The sequence below is a fragment of the Volvox carteri genome (assembly GCF_000143455.1).
Source record: "Volvox carteri f. nagariensis unplaced genomic scaffold VOLCAscaffold_129, whole genome shotgun sequence".
NCBI classification, from domain to species: Eukaryota; Viridiplantae; Chlorophyta; class Chlorophyceae; order Chlamydomonadales; family Volvocaceae; genus Volvox; species Volvox carteri.
Window position 1 is genome coordinate 79,682 of NW_003307672.1, and position 20,737 is coordinate 100,418.

Below are 20,737 nucleotides of genomic sequence, written 5' to 3' on the forward strand. Positions count from 1 at the left end.
CAGTTGCAGCTTTGTCGCTGCGGCTGTGAGCGCCACCACGACATCCGGACACCCCACTTACACGTCGTACACNCATTAAATTAGCATAACCCCCTTCCCCTCCCCCCTTCACCCACCGGTGTTATCCAGCGCCCCCAGAACCCACAGGTTGTACATGGAGTTGACAATGTTGTCCCGGGGTGGGGGGTCCATGAACCCGAACTCGAGCAGGTCGTGCACCTGAACAGGAAGAGGGGGGCCCGTCCTCTGGTCAGATGAAAGTGCTCGAGTTGAGGTGGGCGGAGAGGGGGAGAGGAGGGAGATCAGGGTCACATAGGGGCTGCTGCAGAATTGTAAGCAGTGATTTGTTTGCGGAATATTTTCCGAATTCGGAATAAACAATTGTCCGTGGTCCTGAAAATTAGGAATACATTGTGTTCCGACCGTGCAAGTTCATTCCTCCAGCCAAAAATGGGCTGTCATGCCAAAGCCGCTAGAATCTTACAGGAGACATACAAAAACCCTGATCAGGGAACTAAGGGCAGACCACCACACGCGGAAGCCGTACTGACGCCCAGGAGCAGGGGGGCGTTGCCGACGGAAAACGGGGGGTCACTGAGGGGGGCGGGGAGCGGTGCGTCTCTTCCTCCCCCCTCCGCATCGTCTTACCTTAAGGCTCTTGAGCAGCAGTACGACATTGGCCAGGTTGGTCCGTTGAATTTCCGGAACATTCATGGCCAACATCTCGTGCCTTTGATTGTTTGGCGGGAGGGTCGGGAGGTGGGTTGGGGGAAGTGGAGGGGTTTGGGGGGAAAGACGAACCCCACGAGCGAATGAAGCTGCTGCCAGAAGGAAAGACTGGTGCGGCAGATATGCCGGAAGCATAACTAACCAGTCGGCGGTTGTGAAGGAGGAGTCCCTCGCGATAATGTAGTGATGACGACGGCGAAACCTACCTACCTAGCCGCCAAAACTAAAATAAGAGCGGAAGAAAAGCAGTAAACCCAAGCCGTAAAATAGTAAAGGGCGGCGAAAGAGTAATGAAAAGCGGAATAAGGAAGGCCGCCGGCCTGACGGCGGCATAGAAGAGGCTGGACCAGAACTGGCTGATGGGGCATATACACACACACACATCCACGCACCTGAACGCGCTTTCCGTGTAGAGGCGGTAGCAGGTCCCCGGCCCCGTCCTGCCCGCCCTGCCCGCCCTCTGCCCCGCAGCCGCCTGACTGATGGGAAACACTTGCAGTGCGTCCATGCCCATCTTGGGGTTGTAGACCTGAGCGGGGTATTGATACTCTTCTAATCAACTAAGTAACCAACTAGCGTCGACATCTTTCCCACAACTTCAAACGACCCGGGTTCAAATCCGCCTGCCGGCTCCTCGGGTGTTTGAGGAGTGATGAAATGGGAGGTGGCCCCCCATCATATGGAAGATGTAGGACGTGATAATATCAACTTGCGAGCTGACCAGGAACTAAGTTGATGCGCCGTTGATCCGCTAGATTTGGTTGGATGCTGGTGGTGAGTTGCCGAACCCAACGAATACATTCTGAAGTCGGATGGGGTGACGGATTAGGGTGCCCCTCTAGCAGGGGAGAGCAGGGACTGCCCCGGGAAAGGGGGCCGCTGGCGAAGTTAACCACCCCGTATACATACATACATACATACATACATGCACAAGGCACACAGACGTCCGTACCTTCATCTTGACGTATCCTGTATCGATGACGTACAGGATGCCATCCACCGTGAGGCTCGTCTCTGCGATGTTGGTGGAGACGATGCACTTGCGAACCCCCTCCGCGGCCTTGTCGAAGATCTTGGCCTGGGGGGGAGATAACCAAGAGGGGGGAGTGATACACCGGGAGGGGGAGAGGCCCTGGTGGCGTATCCAGTGACACATCCACGGACCTGCAGATCAGCAGGCAGCTGGCTGTAGATGGGCAGAATGAGCAGCTCGGGAATCTCACTGCCGTTACTGCGCATGTGCTCCAACCGCTCAGCCAAACTGAAACACGTGGCCTCGATCTCCTCCTGACCTGTATAGAGCAATGGAGGAGGGGGAAGTCGAACCACGAGCGAGTGAAGCTGCTGTCAGGGCAAGAGTGTAGAAGTAGAACTGACCAAAAGGCGTTATTGAAGGCGGCGACCTCGGGATGATGTAGTGAAGATGGTGGAGGTGGAGGAGGGGGGTAATATGCGAGATACGCGGTGCGAAAGGGCGCAACGGTGGCAGCAGCTAACCGCCACAGCTAACCAACAGGTGTCAACGGTTGGCCGTACTGCGCTGCAACCGCACTCACCCTGAGGCTGCTCACTCGCATTCGGGTGGTTGGCGGTTGCGGCGGTGCTTGCATCCCCACTAGGAGGAGGGACCCTGGGCCAATCCCCCGACATCAAATTAAGTCATGCCCCAATAAAATCTTCAGCTACCCCCCCCCCCCCCCCAACCCCACCCCCCCCGCTACCCTCACCCGTCATGAAGATGAGGATGTCCCCCGGACCATCCCGCAGGTGAATAGTGATGGCCTGGGGGGGAGGAAGGGGGGAGGGGTTCACCGGTGAACAGAGGGGGCCAAGAAGGGGGGAAAGACGAACCCCACGAGCGAGTGAAGCTGCTGCCAGAAGGAAAGACTGATACGCCAGATATGCCGGAAGCACAACTAACCAGTCGGCGGTTGTGGAGGAGGAGTCCCTCGCGATAATGTAGTCATGGTGAAAGCGGAAACCTACCTTCCTAGCCGCCAAGATTAAAGTAAGAGCGGAAGAAGAGTAGTATAGCGAAGCCATAAAATAGTATAGGTAGGTGTAAGGGCGGCGAATGAATAACACACTGACGTGAGGAGCGGACGAGGTGACGTAAGCTGGTTTTAAACCTGCTCGCCGGCCCCTGGTGGCGGCGGAATTGAGGAACCCGGACAAAACTCGCTGATAAGCTGCTGGCAATAAGCTGCTGGTGACATGCAAGTGCTCCTGTCACCCCCCCAACACGCGACCGACCCGACCGACCCAACTATCCCAGTCCGGCTATAGCCGACCGACGCAACGCGATACACCGACAAAGCACTCAAAGAACCTCCTGGGACTCACCTGGCCAGGCAGCAGAAGCGGCAGAGGCAAGGGCACATGCGAGGCAGAGATGAGCAAAGATTGTGAGCAGCGGGCGAGTGAGCCGAGAAGGGGCGCACACACACATACGAAAAGGCGTTAACGCCGACTACTTACTTACTTACGGCGCAACGTGTAGCGCTAGTGAACGAGTGCCGCGACGGGGGTAACAGCACGATTGGACCAAACCCCGGGATTCCCCCCGCCCCCGGGGGGCCCCACCTGCTTCACGGCCGCCTCCACGTAATCTTCCTGAACTGTACGACTCCAGAGAATGTCAACGGGGAAGGTACGACCTGTTGGTTATACGAGGATGTGTACTAGGTTGGTTTATGTGGGGGAAAAAGGGAGGGGAGGGGACAGGTGTGGGGTGAAGAGACCGTGCCCGGGGGCCGCTAGGGCCATAGGGCACGTGTAGCAACGGGGGCACGGGCGAGGTGTGTGTGGGCGGGATTCTATCTATACAAAGATGTGGGGGGTGGGGGGTTTGGCGGTGTTCGGGGTTCAGCCTGCGTCGTGTCCTCCAGCCCGCCAGGAGGAGGAGGGATCGTCCAGTGGGCACCAGGGGGGGAGAGGTAGTCGTGGTGGTTGTGGTTGTGGTGGTTGTGGTGGTTGTGTACATCATTTGCCCGATCCGGCCAGACATGGCAGCATACACACAAACACACACAGGTCGTCCAGCTGCCGTACACAGTAGGCAGATACCACTCGAAAGTCCGCTCGCAACCAAACAGCGTACGGCACGTCCAGGAACGTAACCCCCCACTTCCTCCCCCCTCCTCCCACCCGGGATTGTGAATATCGGCACTGATCCGAAGAAGTCTGAGAACTTCCTGGCGTCCAGGGTTGCGCTGGTGACGATCAGCTTGAAGTCTCGTCTGACATCCGGGGAGGGGGGCAGGGGAGGGGGGTGTATAGGGGGAATTGGGATGTGGAGGGGGGGAGGGGGCCGGCTGTGCGTATGAGCGGGAGTACGGCACTAAGGCGGGGGGTCGGCACGGCGGAAGAGGCGGTGTTGGTGGGTTAGAGGACAGCCGGTCCTCCCACAGTGATGATAAGGCCCAGTAGCCTTCCCTTCCCTTCCCTTCCCTTCCCTTCCCTTCCCTTCCCTTCCCTTCCCTTCCCTTCCCTTCCCTTCCCTTCCCTTCCCTTCCCTTCCCTTCCCTTCCCTTCCCTTCCCTTCCCTTCCCTTCCCTTCCCTTCCCTTCCCTTCCCTTCCCTTCCCTTCCCTTCCCTTCCCTTCCCTCCTACGAACCCTTAGCGGGCGCTTGAGGAACAGCGCCACCACCACCACCACCACCCGCCCGCCCGCCCGCCCGCCCGCTGCTCCCCGTCTCGTACCCTAGGCATTCGAATAAGGGGTTCCACTGCCGCCCAAATACATACATACGTACTCATTGAAGTCGCCCCACGCACCCCCCCTCGCCCCACGCAACCCGCACCAATCACCCCGTTGCGCCCTCAACCCCCACTCCTCCACCTGACCGCAGCCACCGTTGAAGCGCCTCCCACCGCTCCCACCAATGAGCCCCCCTCCCCTCTTCCCTCACCTCCTGCCCACAACCCTCTTCAGGATACCAAACAGTACATCCGTATTGAGCGACCTCTCGTGCGCCTCATCCATAACCACCACACTGTAGTTGTCAATGTCCTCGTTCATCTGCGGGAGAAGGGGAAAGAGGGAGGGAAGAGGAGGGAGAGGAGGGGCGGAGTGGGGGGAGGGAGGGACAGGAGGCAATGGAGGGAATTGGGAGGCAATGGAGGGAATTGGGAGGAAGGGGGAGGAAGGGGGAGAAGGAAGATGCAGGCGGACAAGGACGAGGGGAGAGTAAGGAGTCCATAAAACACAGGTGCGAGGGTAAACCCCCAAGTGTTCCCTCGGCAGCTCTTACCGACTATCTGCCACGTCGGAACCCACTCGCACCCCCCCCGTAATACGCACATACACACACGCACCCTCCCCTCCCCCTCCCCCTCACCAGTGTCTCTCTGAGCAGCACCCCGTCCGTCATGTACTTGATGAGGGTCTTATCACTGGTGCAGTCCTCGAAGCGAATGGAGTAACCCACCTGCACACGGGGCACCACCACCACCACCACCACCATTCGATGATGGCATTGCCAGCAACGCTCTTCACCCCAATCCCCACGTACCCTACATAAACCCATGCAAACATGCATACACACGTACATACGCAGCTCAACCCGCAGCCACTCATCCCGGTGTCCAAATCCAGGTCCCGACCCGCACCCCGATGATGATGATGATGATGATGATGATGATGATGACGAAGACGGGGTTGCTTGCGACAGCGGCCTGCGGGGCATCCCACAAAAGAAACCTTGAACCCCCGCCTCCCCTCCCCCTCCCCCTCTCCCCCCCTCTTTCCCCCCCCCCCCACCTCGGCCCCCAGCTCCACCCCCATCTCCTCACTGACACGTTTAGCCACCGACATGGCCGCGACACGGCGGGGCTGAGTGCAACCTGGGGGAGGGGGAAGAGGCGAAGGGGAGGGTGGGCGAAAGGGAAGGTCATGCCGCTCACGTTGCTCAAGTCAAACAATCATACACGTGCAAACAAGACATACATGCATAAATACAGACTCGCACTATCCAAAACCTCCATCCCCAACCAACCGCACTCGCCAATCTATGATGATGTTTTACATTCCGTCACATCACACTCGCTAGGTTGTAGCGCAACAGCCACGTCACACACATCTCTTCCATACCCACCCATCCCCAGCCCCAGCCCCACCCACCTATGATGCCGTACTTGGTGTACCCTTCCTCTCTCAGGTACTGGGTCATCTGGGTCGTCTTGCCGCTGCCGGTCTCGCCGACCACAACAACAACCTGGTTCTCGCGAATAACCTGCCGGGGAGGGGAGGGAGGGCATGTACGACAGTAGGACACGGAAGGGCGGTGGGTTGTGTGTGCACGTATGTATGTGTGTATATGTGTGTTGGGAGGGGATTAGGTACAGACTCATGGGTCGGGTCGGGTCGGGTCGGGTCGGGTCGGGGAGCTGCACCCGGTGGGGTGGGGTGGGGTGGGGTGGGGTGCCCGCAGCGAGGTGGTGGTGGTCCTGGGGGGAAGTTCGCGGCCCCGACATCAGCAGCGCGGGGATCACGTCTCCTGACTCCGCATGGTCATAGCCATGTTGTCGAGGGGATCATGGCGGGGTCAACCCACGTAACTGCTACGGCACGGCCCTCCTGGCCCCGCCTCAGAGAGCCACTCCTCACACCCGCCCCAACAACCCACGACCGGGAGCGGAAGCGCTTCATCATCATCATCATCATCATCCCGCACTCATTCTCACTCGGGGAAGTAGCGGCAAGTTTAACAGAGCTAGAGACGGTCTGTTTACTTCAAGACTTACTTTTCCGAGGTCACAACTACTACTACTACTAGTACGGCACGTCTTCGGCAACAACACCCATCGACACAACGCTGGATATCACCCGTTGACGGCGGCTATCGGCATGTGCACGATGCTGGTGGTAACGTTCACAGGAGAGCAGTTGCGTCTCATCGCTCCGGACTGTCCAACAGCAGTGCGCAACCGCTTTGGACGTGTCGGCTGCAGCTGCTGGTTTCCCTTCTTGACTTTGCACCATGTAATTCCTCTGCCGTACCTGCAGCAGGTCATCCCGTACAGTGTACACGGGCAGTGATCTGCGCTGCTGTTCGATGGTTTTGCTCCGACTGAACTCGCTCGCGGCCTGACTCTTCTTCATGTGGGTCCTGGTAGCGGGGGGGGGAGAAGGGGTTTAGGGGGTTTAGAGACAAGATAGGAGGGGGATGGTGGTGGGGGTGGTGAAGAACAGAGCAAGGGACGCTTCCTGTTGTCAGAAAGGGAGCCCGCCACCACTCAATCAGGGAAATCCCCTCTAGAGGGCCGCCTCCTCCCTCTAGGCCAAAAGCAGGACAGGGGGTGATCAGAGTGGCGGGGGACGGGCTGTGGAGGCTGTGGAGGTCCGGGTGTCACGGGGGGTGCGAGACTTTGGATGTTGGTTGAAAACACCGATTCAGCACTCTTGGGCGCCCCCCACACGGATCCCCAAAACGCCCTCCCCCCCTCTTTCCCCCCAATCCGGGCCCCCTCCTGCCATCCCTCACTTGAATTGGCTGGCCGCCTTGTAGTCGCCCTCCGCCTGCTGGTCCTCCTCCGCCCTCCTGGCCGCGGCCTCCTCAGCCGCGGCCGCCTCCTCTGAAGTCAGCCCGGTAATGGCAGCCATCTTGGAACCTGCGGGGGAGGGGGGAGGGGAAGAGGGGGGGAACAAAACCCACCTAGATAGATCACCACACCTCTCCCTAAGTGCACCAACACCCTCCTAGGACCCCACACACACCCCAACCCACCTGCTATCTCCCAGAACCGCTGCCGGCTCTTATGCTGGTCCTTCTTCTCTCGGACCTGCGGTTAGGTCCGGTCCGGTAGGTTGGTTAGTTGGTCGGTTGGTGCGGGCGGATGCGGTATCCAGCCAACAGATGTCATTCTTTCCCCTCTGTTTCCCCTCCCCCCCCTTTCTCCCTTCCGCCGACCTGCTTCACCAGCCCTGACCCCTTCCTGGCGATCACCGCCATATCCGAGGTGGGGTCCTTCAGAGGGAGCACGATGTCGGCCTGGAAGGGTGGGGGGGGGGTTTGGGGGATGGGGACTGTGAGGGGGGTTGAGGGGGAGGAGGATAGCGAAGCGAATCCGGCCAGCACGGGGGTCGGGAGAAGCTGGTGAAGGGAGGGAGAGAGAGCCGGATGGTGTCAGCGAACGGGTCCATGTACGGACGGGTTGCAGGGAGGCGGCTTCACCTAGGGGACTCGGCGGTACATATCATGCAAAGCAAGCGAGGCGCTTTAGCATCCTGACAACCCCTAGCACCTCATTTTGCGGCCTTCGCCTTCGTCGTCTGATCACTGCTTCGTCGTCGTCGTTGTCGTGGCTATGTCCTTGCGAGATTTCTGCAGACAACGTTAGCCAGCTAGGCTTGAGCTCTGCTACCACTGCTACCACTGGGACATCCGTTCAGCTACTCCAGCTCAACTGCACTACTACAGCTGAATATCAAGGGCCTCAACGCCAACCTCACGAGGCCAGACGACGACTACACCACAAACATATCGGTAACGTGATGGGGCTTCACCTCCGGATTCGTGAGTCGGTGACTTCATCATCGCGTAGATCTCACTGGGGGCAGTTTCGAACGTTGGACGCCCTCCGGGAGATCACCCATTGTTTCCTTGGATACCATCCCCCCCCTTCCTAGCCCCCCACAGCTGCCCCTCCGGCCCCCCCTCCTGATTCAGGCACCTGCTTGTTGTTGACCACCTTGCCCGCCAGGAAGGGCGGCTTGGTGTCATGCACCAGCAGCACCACCCTCGCCTCGTCCTCGTCTGTAAAGTTGAGGGAGACCTGCGGGGCGAGTGGGGGGAGTGGCCCCGCAGGGGGCAGGGGGGTGGGGGGGATGTGGGTGAGAGCGGCTGACCCACCGACGTGCGAGCAGTGCATGATGGCGCCTGCAGAGGGCGGATGGATGCGGTGTCATGTGTTTTGATGCCGTCCCCATTGCCCCCTCCCCCTAAACAAGCCCCGGTGCTCCCAATCGACCCCAGATCACCTCCCTCCCCTTTTCTCCTCCTTCCCCCCACCTCTTTGAGCCGCACCACCCCGCTGGTGATGAGCCTGTTCTCCTCCCAGGCGTTGAGGGCCTTATCCAGCTCATTGGCCCGCCGGGTGGCGGCAAGGGACATGGTGCTGCCGTCCTTTCGAACACGGCGTTGAAGGTCGAGAGTACGGCGCTGGAGGGGGAAGGGAACGAAGGACGGGGGAACTGAGGAGCGTACTTACGTACCTTACCTAGTGGTGGCGCTGCAAGGTGAGCCATGCGGCCAGATGCGGAGCGATGAAGCGGAGAGGGAGAGGGCCGCAGAGTCCATCCCAATACACACACACACGCGCACACCTGAAACAGGGCTTCATCCCCCATGAAGCGCGCCGCGGCGCCCTGCTCGTCAGTGCCCCCACCGAACTCCTCAGCATCGTACCTGGAAACGGGGGGCCGGGGGCCGCAAGGCGAGGTAAGGAGGAGGAGGGAGGAGGGGGAAATACACCAATGCAGTGCAATTCAGAGGAATATTCGTACATTCCGTTGGCGGCCCAATCCCCTGTACACCCGCACGGTCATAGCTCCCCGGGACTGGGAGGTGGGAGGGGGCCGCAGTAGAGGGCTGTGTGCGGAGAAACGGCCCCGGCGGCACCCGACAGTAATACCGGTGAGGGGCACCCCTCCTCCTCAAGGGGGAGCAACGCATCACGAAGAGGACCCGGACAGGTCGGTCTATACACTAACCAGCACGTCTTCACACACACCCGCCCCCCGCCCCCCCGCTCCCCCTGCAGTTCGTACTCCAGACGCCTGTTCCCCTGCCCCTGTCCCTGCCACCCCCTCATGAGGTCTCCCCCCAGTGTCCCCACCAGTCCCGCTCCAGCTGCCTCTCCTCCAGCTCCCTCTCCCTCACATACACCTCGTCGAAGGAGTCACCACTGGCACCCTCGCCTGAATAAGGGGGCAGTAAAGTGCGGGGGCCAGCGGGCCCGGTGGTGCGGGGCCAGGGGGGGGGCCAGGGCGGGAAGCAACCGGGACGAGACTAGGGTGTGAGACGCACGCGAGTCAAATACAATCCCCCCAACACACACACACACACACACATCTGACGATGACGATGAGGCCATATATACACAAGGCCTGGGTGCCGGGGGGTAGGGAGAGTGGGGTCAATGTCCCGACCTCGCCCCTTGTCCCCTTCCGCCCCCCTCCGGCCCCTCGGTGGCTCTGTGTGGAATAAGACCCTCCATTGATCTACGACCTCCCCCTTCCCCCTAGGGAGGTGGTTGTCCGACACCATCTTCACTACATCATCCCGAGGTCGCCGCCTTCAATAACGCCTTTTGGTCAGTTCTACTTCTGGTACACTCTTGCCCTGACAGCAGCTTCAGTCGCTCGTGGTTCGACTTCCCCCTCCCCCCTCGCCCCTCGGCCCCGCATCTCTAAGTCTTTCACCTTCGGGCCTCAGCTCCGGCGACCTCTCCACCTGCCGACCACCACCACTGCCACCACCACCACCACCAGCTGCTGCTGCTGCCGACCCACGGTTCCAACTGGCGCTCTTCCAGGAGGGAGTCAGAGCCGGGCTAGGGGCAGTGTCGAACTGGACACGACCAAAGCTGGGCCCGCCACCGCCACCGCCACCGCCACCAGCACCCGCTGTTCGGCCGGAGGACGGGCCGGCGGCGGCGGCGGCGGCGGCACCCGCGGGTACTGCCGCGGCGGGCAGCGGCGTGTCACCTCCGCCGGCCCACCCGCCTCCCCCCCCGCTTGCGTGCGAGGAGCGGAGTGCGCCCGGGCGTGAGGAACCTGCGAGGGGGGTTGGGGGTGCTCGGGTGAGGGGTGGAGGAGCCGGATGAGGGGACCTCGACAGGGTGCATGCCGTGCGGGGGGAGGGGTACACATGCACTGTACGACAAACCCGAAAGGAAGAGAGAGAGAGAAAAGGGAACATAAGTTACCGGGGAAAGAAAGGTATGTGCGTGTGTGTGTATGTGCGTGTGTGTGTATGTGTGTGTGTGTGTGTGTGTGTGTGTGGAAAATGGAATGTGGGGCGTTGCGAGCTTCTAATCACCACCACACCCCGCCCCGGCCGCCGGTAGGTACAACCCCACCCACTCCCACGTCAGGCGCACGGGACCTACCTCGCGCGCGCAGCGGGGAGCGCACAAATACATACATACAAACAAACACACCGAACTCAAATCCGCACCAGCCAACTTTTTGCTTACGACGTCTCATCCCTCCTTATCCGGGCTGTGGCGGGCTTCGTCGTACGTCGTATGCATGGATCTGAATTTCCCTTTAGACTCCCCCACCCACCGGCCAACCCGCTTGTAGCGCCAGCGCGGCCTGACGGAACCACTGGCGTCAGCGCCCACTCGTCGTCGCCGCCTCCATCTCGTCGCACAGGTGTACTGCTGTCCCATTCGCTGCGACGGAAGCCGCTGGCGCCGCCAGGCCGCGATGCCCGGTCGCCGCCGCCAGAGCTACTGCCGTACCGCCGGTCGCCTCCGTCACGGTCCCGGCCGCCCCTGTCGTCGTACTCGCGATCCCGTCCTCTGGTACTGCCGCCGCCACCACCGCCGCCGTCACGTGCACGCTCCCTATCCCGACCGCCGTACCGATCGCCGTACCGGTCGCTATCCCTATCTCGATCTCTGCTACTGCTGCTACCGCCGTACCCGTCTCGCCCCCGGCCCCGATCCTCCCCGCTACTGCCGCCGCCGCCGCCTCCCCTATCCCGGTCCCCCCCGTACCCCCCCCGGTCTCGGCGGTATCGCTCCATCTGTTCATGGAACCTTGCGTCAGACCGCTGCAGATCCTCCCTGTCGCCTCCGCCCCCGCCTCCACCGCCAGCGACTGGTACTTCCGCTGCCGTGGTGGGCGCCGTACTGTTTTGCTGTTGTGCTGTGGAGACGTATAGTCCTGACGCTCTCTCCCGGGCCCTATGTCTCTCCCGCTGTTCGGCCCGGGAATTCAGAACGAAGGAACTCACACCGCCTAGAGGTGGTTGGGAAAGGTGGTTGGGAAAGGTGGTTGGAAAGGTGGTTGGAAAGGTGGTTGGAAAGGTGGTTGTGTGTTGCGATCCGGTCCGGTCAGGGAAGCCGCGAGCCGACCAGGAATGGAGTTGGGCCGCCGTCGATCCGGCAGATTCAGATGGATGCTGGTGGTGCGTGTGGAACCTAAGCGACCCACTGACAAGTCGGCTAGGGTGACTAGATGAGGATGCCCCGAAAGACCGTGGAAGGCAGGGTTTCGCCAGGTAGCGGCCACGGGCGAAGATATGCCCCCCTGTCCCACACATCATACATACATACATACATGCAAATCCCACCTCCACTACTATTACTGGCAGTGCGGGCGGGAGAGGTACCGCACCTCCTCGCGGTACCACCTGCGCGGGAGAGGAACCACCGTACGACCTACCCGGATGGGAAGGGGTTTCGGAGCGCTGTCCCCGGAAGCGCCTCTCACGGGGAGGCGGCAGGCCGCCACCGCTACCGCCGCCGTCGCCTCCGGCCGCTGACGGGTTGATCGTCGCGCCGGTGTCCTCATCGTACGACAGCTTGACGCGCTTGACTGTACGTCAGCGGTACGATACACGGCAGAGAGAAAAGGGTTGGTCAACACCACCCTATACATACGACATGCCCAACAACTTCAAATATGAGCCAACGGGACGGAGGTGGGTGAGGCGGTGATTACGGATTTGCTGCAAGCCCCCCGGGGAGGTGGGCGGGTGGGAGCTCCAGGCCCCCGCACGCACCAGCACCAGCACCAGCACCAGCACCGCAGGCTCCCCAACCCGCTCGGGGCTCCGGAGTGGGACCTCCACCAGCTGTTGGCCAGGACTGTTCGTACGCGGGTGGGTGGGGGCCAGAGGGGTGCGCGGCTCGGGCCGCCCCGTGCGGCACCCGTGGAGCTCACCTCAGAGGAGCTAGTTCAGACTTCAACTTGTCCTTCATATGTGTTCCCCCCGACACCCCCCCTCCGACGGTACCGTTGCGGGAGAATACATGTTGCTGGCCAACGGTCAGTGTACGACATGCAGCATATACGGTACACACCTCAGGCTACGGTTGTACGAACCTATCGCAGTTAGTTCTTTGCCCCCACTTCCCTCCCCCCGCCCTCCCGGCCGCCCACCACGTACCCCGTATGCGGTCCGACCCCCCAGGCCCAGGACGACCGCTACCCGCATCACCGCTCCCCGGGAGTCCCGACCCACACCCTGGTGGCCACAACATCCCTGCAGGCCCGCACCAGGTGGCCACCACTCGGGCCCCCTACCCACTCACCTTCCCGCTCCGCCAGTTCCACCCTCTTCTGGGCAGCTAGCTTGTCCAGACCTGCGGGGCACAGACGGGGGGTTGGTACACAAGTGGGGCGGGAGGGCGGAGGGTCAGAGTAGGGTACAACGCCCAAGTGAAGCCGTTTCCAGGAAGAGACTCCGCTGGTGCGGCTACGGGAAGGTTGCAGCACCAGGCCCAGACAAAGTGCAATTGCAGATGTTTAGTTCAAGGTGATTTTGATAACGAAGGATTTGAGTAGTTAGGCCGGGTACGCAAGATGGCGACTATGGGTTGAGCAGCTGCTGCACGGCGGATGACGCGGACGCAGGAGAGGTGTGGGTGCTCTCACCGAGGACGGAGGTCCTCGGAGGGGGAGCCTTGAAGAGCGGGCGCTCGGGCCGGACGAGCAGCCCACCCGCCTCGTCAGTCGGCGGGTCCATTGTAAAGTTGGACGTTGGACCGGGGTGCCGGTCTCTGAAGGTCTATGGAAGCGTCTCTCCACGAAAGGGTAACTACGTCAGCTCTACGGTAAAAGTCATGTAAACGGATTCGGACTGAAGTCCAGACGATTCAGGCGAAGAGCTTTTGCACTGACAAAGGATTGAAAACAGAAACAATATTTTGCATATATGTGGTAATGCCCACATCTAGTTCCTAGACGCCATGGAAAACAAAATGTTTCCATGACGTCCTGCAATGTTTTCCGTAAAACCTCAAGTTGAGGAATGGGAAGGACATCATATCTCTTAATTCGAAAGTCTTAATTTCATGTAGTTGTTTACCATGGGGGCTTAATTCCTCTTGGGGCCTAGCTTGACCAAGTTCCCATGATGCAGCAGTCGGCGCTGCGAGTTGCTTGGGGCCTGCAGAATGCACGCGGACCTTTACCATCAGCACTGCAACTGGCCCTTTTATCGGTTGCGGACGTACCCATACAAGCAGATGCTGTACCGTCATCAACGTTAACCTTTAGCCACATCTTGAGTCCGGCATGGCGCAGTGTTTCCGCTTCAGCATCTGATCCGACAGTCGGTTGCATTAGCAAAAGCGCGGTCTGGGCACGGCGCAATTCGTCCATCGTCAGCGTCGCATCAGCCGCGCGCCCTGCCGCCGCGACGGGCGCACACGCAATCGAGATCGTGGTGCAGGGCTTTGAGAAACGTTACGTCGACATGGCCTGCAACACCCTCGATGATCTGCTCATGCTCGCCTTTGCGCCCAAAAGCTTCGCCGCGCTGCCCGTCGGTTCGCCATCCCCCGCCGACGCACCCACCAACGTCGCCTTGGGCGCCATCAGCCGCCGTGTTGTGCGCCTGCCGTGGCACCGCACACGTTTCACGTTGCTGCGCAGCCCCCACATCGACAAGCAGGGCATGGAGCAATTTGAGCGGCGCGAGTACAAAACAGTGCTCACTGCCGCCACCAACAGCGATGCGGAGCTGCGGCGGCTGCTGGAAGCCATCAAGATCTATCAGTTTACCGGAGTGCAGATCCGCATAAGCTGCACCAGTGCACAGCAGGTGGAGCTGCCCGGGGACCTGACCCAGATTCTTGCGGGAACGGCTTTGCCACAGCCATCTGCGGCGGTGGAAGCGGCGGCTGCGGCGACTCCGGTGCGGCCTCCACCTCTGCCTGGCGGCGGTCAGGCTGTCCTCGGATCCCCCCGCGTGGCGCTGCCGGCACCTCGAAGTCCCGAGGCGCTCTTCCAGGAGGAGCTCACCTCCGTGCTGCGTGTCCTGCGGCCAATGGTATGGACGGGGCTGCAGGCTCGGCGGCGGACGTTAGACTCCGTACCGGAGTTTGCGGCATGGAGACAACGAACATCGCAGCAGCAGCAGCAGCAGCACCGGGGGTTTCGGCCGCCAGCGCCGGTCGCGAGTGCGATACCCGGGTATGAGGACGACACTGGCGCGGTGGAGGATGAAGCGGATGCAGCAGGCAGCAGGACTGCGTACGGCAGATTGCTACGACAGAGAATGCGGCAGCAGTTGGAGCTGATGAAGGCGACACACCCAGCGTCGGCGGGGACGCCGGAGGCGCTACAGCCAGCAGCGGCGGCATCTTACGGTCTGGATCCCGCTGTAGCAGCAGACCTTCTGGCACGGATAGATGCGGAGCTTCTGAAGGTGCACGAGGCGGCTCTGGGCGGGGGGGGAGCGCCGCCGCCGGCAGGGGATGGCTTTACCGCTGCCGGGGCCGCGGCGACACCGGTGCTCAGCGCCAGCATGGTGTCACCCGCAGAGTATGTCTACGCTGTACTCAAGTATGCGCAGTACGTCGACGCGCTGTACGAGGCCGCCGGTGCGGCCGAGGCGTGTCGACGTGCCGACGCGGCGCTACAGCTGGCGGCTCCTGGCGCAGCGTTGCGTCTGTTGCAGCTCTGGTCCGCCGCAACCAGTATGGAGTTCAAGCAGCAGCTGGGTCTGCCCCCGGCGGACGTTGAGAAGCAGATTCTGGAGGAGCAGCTGCGGAGGGAGGACATGGTGAGGGCGGCGGCTGCGCTTACGAAATCCGGGGGAGGCGCAGGAGGTGCCGGCACTGGCGGCGGCACGTCAGCACTGCCACTGGCCCTTTCAGCGGCGGCTCCTGCGACTGGTCGGGCCTCAGGCGGCGGCCCAGGTCCCGGGGCAGGGCCAGTGGGGGCCCCATCTGCGAGGTCCGGGGGGTTTCAACCTCGGGCTCATCCTCCGGCTCAGGCTCACGGACGGGCTCAGCGGTCTAGCGGTTGGGAGGAGCAGCTACGGCGGGAAGGGCTGGACCAGGCGGAGGGGTCACGGCAGGGTAGCGGCCAGCAGGAAAGGGGGCAGCAGCCGCCGTCCCGAGGGGTGCTTGGGCCTGATGAGTCTCGGTAGACGTCTGCTGCTGCTGGTTTGGCTGCCAGAGGCAAGAGCGAGTGAATGCGCTTGCTTAGTGCACTAGTGCGGGTGGTGGGGATGTGCCAAGCCGCAGCCTGCGGTATCATTAGGGGTCCAGTGAGAAAACACGGATGGCGTGGCACTGCAATCCTGTATCTATGTTTGTATGTGTGCGGTGGATGGGTCTTGTAGGATTGCTGAGGCGGTCTGTGGAGGTATGAGATGGGCTGCGTCATTCCAATGCGGAGTGGGTCGGTATTTAGGCCTGCCCATCTCCTGGGCTGGCTGATGGAGCGGACGGCGCACGATGTGGCCATCATGTGCACATCAGCACTGAAAGGACCCTGGCGAAAAACGATCTTATTTATGGGCTAAGACTATGCAGCGGCGGGGTGGGGGAAGGGGTGGGGGCGGGGTGTTGTCGCACCGAACAGTCCGCTGTGTTGCTGCCTCTGGGTGGGACTTGGTTTGGTGGCGGACGGAGGGGCCCAAGGGGGGGGAGCTGCGGTGCTGCAGTTGGATCGGCTGAGGGGATAAGAGTCGCACAAGAGTTTACTAATACCATTGTGCCAAGGGATGTCCAAAGCAGCTGCTGCTCAGCGCAGAGTGCGTCATGTCCAATCCCAGACAGCAATTAGTCATCACAAGTCCCGCGGGTGCAAAGGCGATAGTTGTTATTACAGGTGGTACAGCTTCACCAGTGGCCTCCTTCCCGAGGCAATTCCCTGCTCTCCCCTGCTAGAGGGGCACCCTAATCCATTCACGCCATCCGACTTCAGAATGTATTCGTTGGGTTCGGCAACTCACCACCAGCATCCAACCATATCTAGCGGATCAACGGCGCCTCAACTTAGTTCCTGGTCAGCTCGCAAGTTAGTTATCGAAAGGTCAATCTAAAGCCGTACACACTTATTCCAGACCCCCAAGGGATTCACGTTGGATTTCTTGCCAACAACCACCCTCTGGCTGCATGGCGGGATTGGCGCCCCCCCCCACTACCGCGCTTCGTCATCAGCCCTCTGGGAAGCAGCAGCAGCAGGGCTTGGAGGAAGGATAACATCTTATAACGTGATTGGCACAGTTGCCAATTTGTTGTTTACCAAGTCCTCCTCGCCTCAACAGGTGATACAACCTCAACACCCCCAACAGCTCTCCAGCTACATCGGCAACAGAACACCCACATTCAGAGCCGCAAGTGTTTAAGAGTTGTTGGCGGCTCCCATTTCTGATGACTGACTGCGGTTCCTTTGGGTGGGTGGCCAAACTAGTTGGCGGCTGCGGCTGCCCCTGCGTGAACCATCCATCCTGACCTACCCTGTACTAGGCTTACAAGCTGTCGTGATGAGGCGTAGGAGACATGCTGACTGAACGGTAGCAAAGTAATTGATGCGTTGTAATCCTGGGGTCCCACTGTTCTGATAGGCTTCGGACCTGCTGAATGTTAGGGTCAGCAAGCCAACTGGCCATGCAGTTTGTAGTATACCGTAGTGCTACTTATAGTTCGTGATCGCTTTGTTCGGGGAGGGGTCAAAAAACTTTCTGAAATTTGTACGTGCTTTTTGAATTTCGGGGAAGGCCGGACCAGATTTTGCGGGCATGATACAAATTTCGGGGCCCCTTCCAAAGTTTCGGGGCTTTTCAAACTGCAACTTCCAGTCCGTCTCCATCCACCGGGAACCCTTAGGCTCATGGTCTCTCACCATTTTCGCACTTTGGAAACGCCCTAGCAAATTCTGGACCGATCGCACAGTTCAGTACCAGTGGCAACGACCTAATAACCAGCCGGCCGGGCCAATACAGTGTTTAGGTGGTTGCTACTGAAACGTGTCTTCATGTGGCTAAAACCCCGACGTAAAAGGCATTACCTCGCCTCGCCGGCTGCCGTAGCATTGACCGCATTGCGCTCGCGCCTAGCAACCTCCTCGTGCTCCATTCGCTCACGCTGGGCCTCGACAACAGCATCATCAAGCCTAACTGGTGCAAATCCAGCTCGGTCGCTCACCGGAGCGTTTGGTGCTAGCGGTTTCATCCCGCATTGAAGCAGGGTTGCCTGTCTTGCACGTTTTCCAGCGTTGTTCATGTCCTACGTTTATGACTATATTTTATGTATTTAAGAGCTGATTTCCGCCTTGAAATCCTAGTTTTTGCGAAGTTTGATCGACCGGCTTCGGAGGGTACGATATTTCGGGGCTGCGGTCCCTTGGGATACTTTAGAATTTGTACGTGCTACATATTCGTGGTGCCTCCCGAATTATTGTAGCACGAACTATAAGTAGCACTACGGTAAGTAAAATTAAGATCCAAGGGATTAAACTGCGATTCAAAGCCACGGTTTACACAGTATGAGGCACAACTAACAAATGCCGGGTGTACTTCTAACCCGAACTCCATTTTGCACCAAACCCCTCGATGGCCTGCTGTGCATTATACGGGCACCGCTAATACCACTAACTCCTTAAGCAGTTGGAGAAATCGATTGGCGTTATGAGATAAGTGTGCCCCAACAAATCAGGAACAGCCACAGACCTGCCTGCAACAATGTAACATCTGGCAAATGGCCTCTAATCACAACACGGCAGTATATATCATCAGAATTCTGGATTGGTAAAGGTTTGGCACACCACCCTGGCTGTGTCGTCTGTCCGGGCACATGGAGACTCTTCACACAAACCCCTCATGGTACCCGCCGCCCAGTAGGCTCGGTCAGAACACCCCCTTATCGGCCTCATAGGCTTCACTACGGCCATAGGTGCAACAACGAGCCCCAAGGCCTTCCACTGGGAGCTCCCGAGGAGACTTCCACTGGGAGCTCCCACGCTCCGGTCACCGCGCCACCTGGCCATGGAACTTGCCATCCACATCGCCCGTCGCCAACTTCTAAAAGGGTCACGCGGTCCGTGTCCCAGCACTGTGCATCCGAGCACATCACAATGCTACGTCGCAGCAGAAGGCCGCTGTTCCGTGATCTGTCCACCAGGACGTGACAGGCAACAGCGATTCGTCAGGCATCACGTGTACCCGAATTGCCTGCCCAAGTATGCCCTAGCAGTACAGATACGCAATACGAGCCTCACCTGAAGGATGCATCTTCTGCTGCGGCTTTCGCTGATCACGCCAGGTCCAACCCGCCGCCTGCGATGGCGGGGCGCGATACCGTTAATACCCTAAATGAGGCGACGTGCACGAGCGTCAGCGGGTTGACATAGCATATATGGCGCCCGGTGAGATAGACAGGAGTGCGTGTCGCAGGACAATCCCAGGCCCCTCCGTCGAAAAAATTCCTCTCACGCGCTTTCAAACACAGCACGGCTCCTAGTTCCAGAACCTTTAGTAGTCTATGCGAATTAAAATACTACAGTGTAATTTCAGTAAAAAGTAGTAAAATGCTTCCTTTCGACGCGCTTCTTGATGCAGGGTGCTTTCCCAATTGAAACTAACTGTGCGGACTACGGGAACACGGGCTTCACGCCATCATAAAATATATGCATTTAAAAAACGCGAAAGTCTGTTGGTGCGGGCCCTATGCCAAATATAAGGCGAGTGCCGATGCCGATGTCTCTGGGCTCGCTTGCGTTACTGCCAGCCGCCTTGTCCCAGTAAGGGAGTCTTAACCCATTTCCCTTTCCATGGGCAGCGCAAATCACGCTCTTCACACAGGAATGTCTCTGAATGTCCAACCGCCCAGATCACTTCAAACACGCCCAGCCTCCATAATATGAACCGCTTTAGCCAAGCAAGAAAAATATTCATAGAAAGACTAGTACACGCTTGAACAGCGACTGCACCAATGAATGGTTTTATAACATACCGTAATGACAGGAAATGTTCGTGTTTCTAATTTCGTGACGGCATTATGAAATTATGTCACATATAAATTACAAGCTGTTCCAGGCGATGGTCGTTACGAATATATGTGTGCTCCGAAGCCAAATCGTACAATGCCTTCAACACAGTACTTACTATTTAGATGCTGTTAGCAAACTTGGAGGCGAACTTGACAGCACCGCGTTTGTTGAAGTACTCACTCCTGCCTGTTCATCAGCGTTGGAGAGGGCTTTTTGCAAACGGTGCCCAGCACCCAAGCGTGTGAGGGAAGAAAAAGATGCGCCCTGGTGGACCCAGGAATGCGCAGCGGCACGCAGCGACATGTTGCTGCAGAAGGCACATATGAGGGCACAGGGACTACTTGCTGATTAGCAGGCGCTGCAGATCTTTACACTCCTGCGCTCTCGCTACCAGAGGATTAGGAAGCAATGCGAACATCCGTGATATCATGCAAGTGGATGATCAGCGTGGTCTTGCAAAGGCAATTTTTGAGATGTTTCGCTCCCGGCATGAGCACCTAACTACTTAACTTTCTCGGCGGTAACAGGCAATTGTGTGTCAGAGTCAAAGTGACGCTGTTCTTTCTCATAAACACCCGTTTTCTTCTTGCGTAAAACTTTCTTTTTCTGTTGTTAAGCAGCCCCTCGCACAAATGTGAGGGGTCGTACTGTGCCGAATAAACAGACCGTACAAAATGGCCCAAAGACAGTCCCGAATTTTAACGCGCGGATGCGCGCGTGCGATTCGCAAAATGCGCGTGTACAAGTGTATATAAATTTTCTTAGAAGAAAGGCCGCGGTGCGTCAGCGCGTTGCGCAGGTGGGCATGTTGGCCACAGGCGCACGCGGCATGCAGGCTGGACTATTGCGTGGCTGCTTTGCAGTAATTGAAATCACAGAAAGCAAACAACGTAGCTTGCAAGACTGGGCGCTTGAAACGACCGCGGGAAGAGGAAGCGTTTGGCGAAGCGGCAGTTTGCGCAAGCAAACGGGCGCGGATTCGGTAGTGCAACGTATACAGCACCTTTTTCAGAGTAAAGTCAAATTACAAAGTTGCGCAAAGTA

General features: G+C 59.2%; 2 protein-coding genes across 2 annotated transcripts in view; one reads left to right on the forward strand and one right to left on the reverse strand.

The window, feature by feature from the left end:
- VOLCADRAFT_100603 (uncharacterized protein) overlaps positions 1 to 13,433 on the reverse strand; it is a gene marked incomplete at both ends in the record, with an annotated part of 19,197 nt that extends 5,764 nt beyond the window's left edge. The window contains 30 exons of the mRNA XM_002959157.1: positions 117 to 219; positions 649 to 730; positions 1,122 to 1,258; positions 1,682 to 1,807; positions 1,894 to 2,021; positions 2,457 to 2,511; positions 3,313 to 3,386; positions 3,877 to 3,968; positions 4,641 to 4,750; positions 5,070 to 5,159; positions 5,492 to 5,574; positions 5,852 to 5,963; positions 6,731 to 6,839; positions 7,215 to 7,341; positions 7,458 to 7,512; positions 7,641 to 7,721; positions 8,404 to 8,505; positions 8,583 to 8,609; positions 8,742 to 8,891; positions 9,056 to 9,137; positions 9,568 to 9,649; positions 9,802 to 9,838; positions 10,185 to 10,507; positions 11,021 to 11,701; positions 12,036 to 12,095; positions 12,128 to 12,280; positions 12,464 to 12,552; positions 12,848 to 12,950; positions 13,000 to 13,050; positions 13,343 to 13,433. Coding sequence (XP_002959203.1) covers positions 117 to 219; positions 649 to 730; positions 1,122 to 1,258; positions 1,682 to 1,807; positions 1,894 to 2,021; positions 2,457 to 2,511; positions 3,313 to 3,386; positions 3,877 to 3,968; positions 4,641 to 4,750; positions 5,070 to 5,159; positions 5,492 to 5,574; positions 5,852 to 5,963; positions 6,731 to 6,839; positions 7,215 to 7,341; positions 7,458 to 7,512; positions 7,641 to 7,721; positions 8,404 to 8,505; positions 8,583 to 8,609; positions 8,742 to 8,891; positions 9,056 to 9,137; positions 9,568 to 9,649; positions 9,802 to 9,838; positions 10,185 to 10,507; positions 11,021 to 11,701; positions 12,036 to 12,095; positions 12,128 to 12,280; positions 12,464 to 12,552; positions 12,848 to 12,950; positions 13,000 to 13,050; positions 13,343 to 13,433 — 3,595 coding nt within the window. The remainder of the gene's footprint in view (positions 1 to 116; positions 220 to 648; positions 731 to 1,121; positions 1,259 to 1,681; positions 1,808 to 1,893; positions 2,022 to 2,456; positions 2,512 to 3,312; positions 3,387 to 3,876; positions 3,969 to 4,640; positions 4,751 to 5,069; positions 5,160 to 5,491; positions 5,575 to 5,851; positions 5,964 to 6,730; positions 6,840 to 7,214; positions 7,342 to 7,457; positions 7,513 to 7,640; positions 7,722 to 8,403; positions 8,506 to 8,582; positions 8,610 to 8,741; positions 8,892 to 9,055; positions 9,138 to 9,567; positions 9,650 to 9,801; positions 9,839 to 10,184; positions 10,508 to 11,020; positions 11,702 to 12,035; positions 12,096 to 12,127; positions 12,281 to 12,463; positions 12,553 to 12,847; positions 12,951 to 12,999; positions 13,051 to 13,342) is intronic.
- Positions 13,434 to 13,757: 324 nt separating this feature from the next.
- VOLCADRAFT_108519 (uncharacterized protein) lies at positions 13,758 to 18,926 on the forward strand (the record flags this gene model as incomplete). The annotated part of the gene is made up of 3 exons (XM_002959152.1): positions 13,758 to 15,476; positions 18,546 to 18,741; positions 18,826 to 18,926. The coding sequence occupies exons 1-3, from the start codon at positions 13,821 to 13,823 to the stop codon at positions 18,924 to 18,926; spliced, it is 1,953 nt and encodes a 650-aa protein (XP_002959198.1). The 5' UTR covers positions 13,758 to 13,820.
- Between the last annotated feature and the right edge of the window lie 1,811 nt (positions 18,927 to 20,737).